This window comes from Eurypyga helias, unplaced genomic scaffold, assembly GCF_000690775.1.
Source record: "Eurypyga helias isolate BGI_N326 unplaced genomic scaffold, ASM69077v1 scaffold30942, whole genome shotgun sequence".
NCBI lineage: Eukaryota > Metazoa > Chordata > Aves > Eurypygiformes > Eurypygidae > Eurypyga > Eurypyga helias.
Window position 1 is genome coordinate 8,234 of NW_010238354.1, and position 3,909 is coordinate 12,142.

Below are 3,909 nucleotides of genomic sequence, written 5' to 3' on the forward strand. Positions count from 1 at the left end.
TCACATATATAAGGCAATAGAAAAACACTAAATCCGCTTTTTCTGGGACCCTTCGCAACCTCTGACATGACAGAGTCAACAGGGGAGGTGTCCTACTGGAGTCAAGTTTGTGATGGGATTGTGCCAAGAAAAAGGCAGAAGAAGAAAGGGAAAGTGTGAAAGTCTTTTACACCATCCTGTGTTCTATGCCTTTCACTGCGTTGACATGAACTAAACCAAATTTCAGCCTGGATTAAGTGGATTGGATTTTGCCTTTCTTAACTTAGCTTCGAGAATCTCTTTTTGGAATGGGTCTGATGGTTTCAGGGGGTGAACAGTGGCAGATCGAACCCCAAAGGACTGAATTCGCTTAAGCCAAAATATGTAGCAGCATAGAAGTTACTCTTTAAACTGAACTAATTCCACTGTCTCTTCTTTGCTACAGGTGGTGGATGTGGACTTTAAAACAGTGTGTCTCAACATTTCATCCTCAACTATCTATTTTTAATCTGATTGCACTACAAAAGGAAAGCTGCTAATGGGATAAATGTTGAGACTTTACAAGAACTGACTTGAAGTACCGAAAGCCATTATTATTAATCGAGAAGAGCTTGAAGCTAAGTCTGTATCTGACCAGTCAGTATAATTTTCACGTAACAGGCATGGCAAGTAAACGAAAATCAACAACACCGTGCATGGTCTTAGCCAACGAGCAGGATCCGGATCTAGAAGTGGTATCGGACTTGGAGGAAGGACCACCCGTGCTCACGCCAGCAGATAACCCTACGGCAGAGAGCGTAACAAGTGAGGAGGATGTTCATGAGTACGCGGATTCAGACAATCAGAAAAACACAAATAAAGTAGAAGGTGGTTATGAGTGTAAATACTGTACTTTTCAAACTCCAGATCTCAATATGTTTACTTTTCACGTGGATTCAGAACATCCCAACGTAGTATTAAATTCATCCTACGTTTGCGTAGAATGCAATTTCCTTACCAAAAGATACGATGCGCTCTCAGAACATAATTTGAAGTACCACCCTGGAGAGGAGAATTTTAAATTGACCATGGTGAAACGTAATAATCAGACAATCTTTGAACAAACCGTAAATGATCTCACTTTCGATGGGAGTTTTGTTAGAGAAGAAAACGCTGAACAGGCCGACTCTTCTGAGGTGCCCTCATCAGGGATCTCCATCAGCAAAACTCCCATCATGAAAATGATGAAAAGCAAAACGGAAACTAAACGTATCGCTGTTTTCCACAATGTAATTGATGACATTCCTGATGAAGAAAAGGGAACTGAAAATGAGCCAAACTCTGAAGAAGCAGTAGAAAACCCACCACCGGCAGTTTCTGAGTCCAAAGCGAGCCATTCAGTTGTTGGCAGTGCGGCAGATGTGGCTGCTGCAGTAGCGACTCCAGCACCAGTGCTTCAGCCTGGGGTGGCACAGGTTATAACAGCTGTTACAGCTCCACATAACTCCAACCTGATTCCAAAAGTCCTCATACCTGTAAATAGCATTCCAGCCTATAATACTGCTTTGGATAACAATCCTCTTTTGCTTAACACCTACAACAAATTCCCATATCCAACCATGTCGGAAATCACTGTTCTTTCCACTCAAGCGAAGTACACAGAGGAACAGATTAAAATCTGGTTTTCTGCCCAGCGTCTGAAACACGGTGTGAGCTGGACGCCAGAGGAAGTGGAGGAAGCGAGGAGGAAACAATTTAATGGCACAGTGCATACTGTGCCACAGACAATTACCGTTATTCCAGCGCACATTTCGGCCGCTAGCAATGGTTTACCTTCAATTTTACAGACATGCCAAATAGTCGGTCAGCCAGGACTTGTTCTCACTCAAGTTGCAGGTGCGAATACGTTGCCAGTAACAGCCCCGATAGCTTTGACTGTAGCGGGCGTCCCGAACCAAACACAGTTACAGAAGAATCAGATTCACACTGCTCAGCCCATCGCAGAAACCAAACAAGTAGCTGCTGTTCCAGCCCCTCAGCCTATCAAAAACGAAGCTGCGCTGATGAATCCTGACTCCTTTGGCATCCGAGCAAAAAAAACTAAGGAACAACTGGCAGAATTGAAAGTCAGCTACCTTAAAAATCAGTTTCCTCAAGATTCGGAAATCGTTAGGCTCATGAAAATAACGGGCCTGACTAAAGGGGAGATCAAAAAGTGGTTCAGCGATACACGCTACAATCAGAGGAACTCAAAGAATAATCATGGGATTCATCTCAACAGTGATTCCTGTGGCACCATTGTTATTGATTCGAGCGATGAAATGAATGAGTCCCCAACGGGAGTCGCTCCACAGAGCAAGTCATCGTGGAGCGCTTTTCCTGATTTCACCCCGCAGAAGTTCAAAGAGAAGACTGCTGAACAGCTGCAAGTCCTCCAAGCAAGTTTTCTCAATAACCCTGTCCTTACTGATGAAGAGATGAATAGGTTAAGAGCCCAGACCAAACTGACCAGGAGAGAGATTGATGCCTGGTTTACAGAAAGAAGGAAATCAAATGTCTTAAAGGAAGAGGCAGCTGACTTGAATGAGAGCAATGCTGGTAGCTCAAAAGAAGAGGCTGGAGAAACATCTGTGGGAGATGGAGCAGCAGGAGTGAAATCAGGATGTTCCACTTCAAGCAAAATAGGCAAAAAATCACCAGAGCAGTTACACATGCTTAAAAGTTCCTTTGTCCGTACTCAGTGGCCGTCTCCACAAGAATACAACAAGCTAGCAGAAGAAACTGGGCTCCCGAGATCAGAAATTGTGAGCTGGTTTGGAGATACTCGTTATGCCTGGAAAAATGGTGGATTGAAATGGTATTATTATTACCAGAGCGCCAATGCCAACAGTCTGAATGGCCAAGGCTTCACGAGGAAGAGAGGGAGAGGAAGGCCAAAAGGGAGGGGGAGAGGGAGGCCTCGGGGGAGGCCTCGGGGAAGCAAGAGGTTAAATTGCTGGGACAGGGGCGTATCTGTCATAAAATTCAAAACTGGAACAGCAATCCTGAAGGACTACTATATGAAGCACAAATTCCTTAATGAACAAGACCTTGATGAACTGGTAGCCAAATCTCACATGGGATATGAGCAGGTCAGAGAGTGGTTTGCAGAAAGGCAAAGAAGATTAGAACTTGGAATAGAGCTGTTTGATGAGAACGAGGAGGAAGATGAAATGCTGGAAGATCAGGAGGATGAGGAAGAAACGGACGATAGTGATACTTGGGAACCTCCCCGACACGTTAAGCGTAAACTTTCAAAATCAGATTGATGTGCAATTTGGGATTTGGGGGCCAAAAACCTATGAATTAGGTTTGCTGTTACAGTGAAGAGCCAGCTGATTTTTTCATGGCCTTCAGTTCAGCAAGCACCTGCTTAGCATCTTCCTTCCACCTAAAAGAACATGGACAAGATGCTACCTGTGCAGGCAACAACTGTTTGCTTCCTTGCTACGAGAGATGGACATCCTCAGGCCTAGCCTAGGATGTGGGGTTATAAATCCCATCCAGTTCAGCTCCTCCTCTTCCACCTTACTGATGGGAAGGATCATGTTGATCATTCACGTGACTGCTTTTCAATATTTAATTGCCTTATGTTGTTTAATTCCAAAAAAACACAGATGCATTTTTTTCATTGATGTAGGAGAGCATTGCTTGCTCATGAAGGAGGAAAGTAGAAAAACCTAAGATGTCTTTGCAAACATCGCTTCAGCTGAAAGGTTTCAAGGCCTGGGTTTATTTCTTAAGGAAAGAGTTCAAAACAAAAGAGAAGGGGAAAGGTGTGACAAAGGAATCAATGAACCTAGGGGTGAGGATTGCTTGGTTTAAGAAAATGAGGCGATATTGGCACCTTTTGGGTGTCTTCGGGGTGTTTCGGGTTTACAGAACTTGTGCTGAAATGTTCCTTGTTGGTAA

The 3,909-nt window shown here is 43.9% G+C and overlaps 1 protein-coding gene across 1 annotated transcript; it reads left to right on the forward strand.

The window, feature by feature from the left end:
- Positions 1 to 619: 619 nt before the first annotated feature.
- ZHX1 (zinc fingers and homeoboxes 1) lies at positions 620 to 3,266 on the forward strand. The gene has a single exon (XM_010147821.1). The coding sequence runs from the start codon at positions 642 to 644 to the stop codon at positions 3,264 to 3,266; it is 2,625 nt and encodes an 874-aa protein (XP_010146123.1). The 5' UTR covers positions 620 to 641.
- Positions 3,267 to 3,909: the final 643 nt, after the last annotated feature.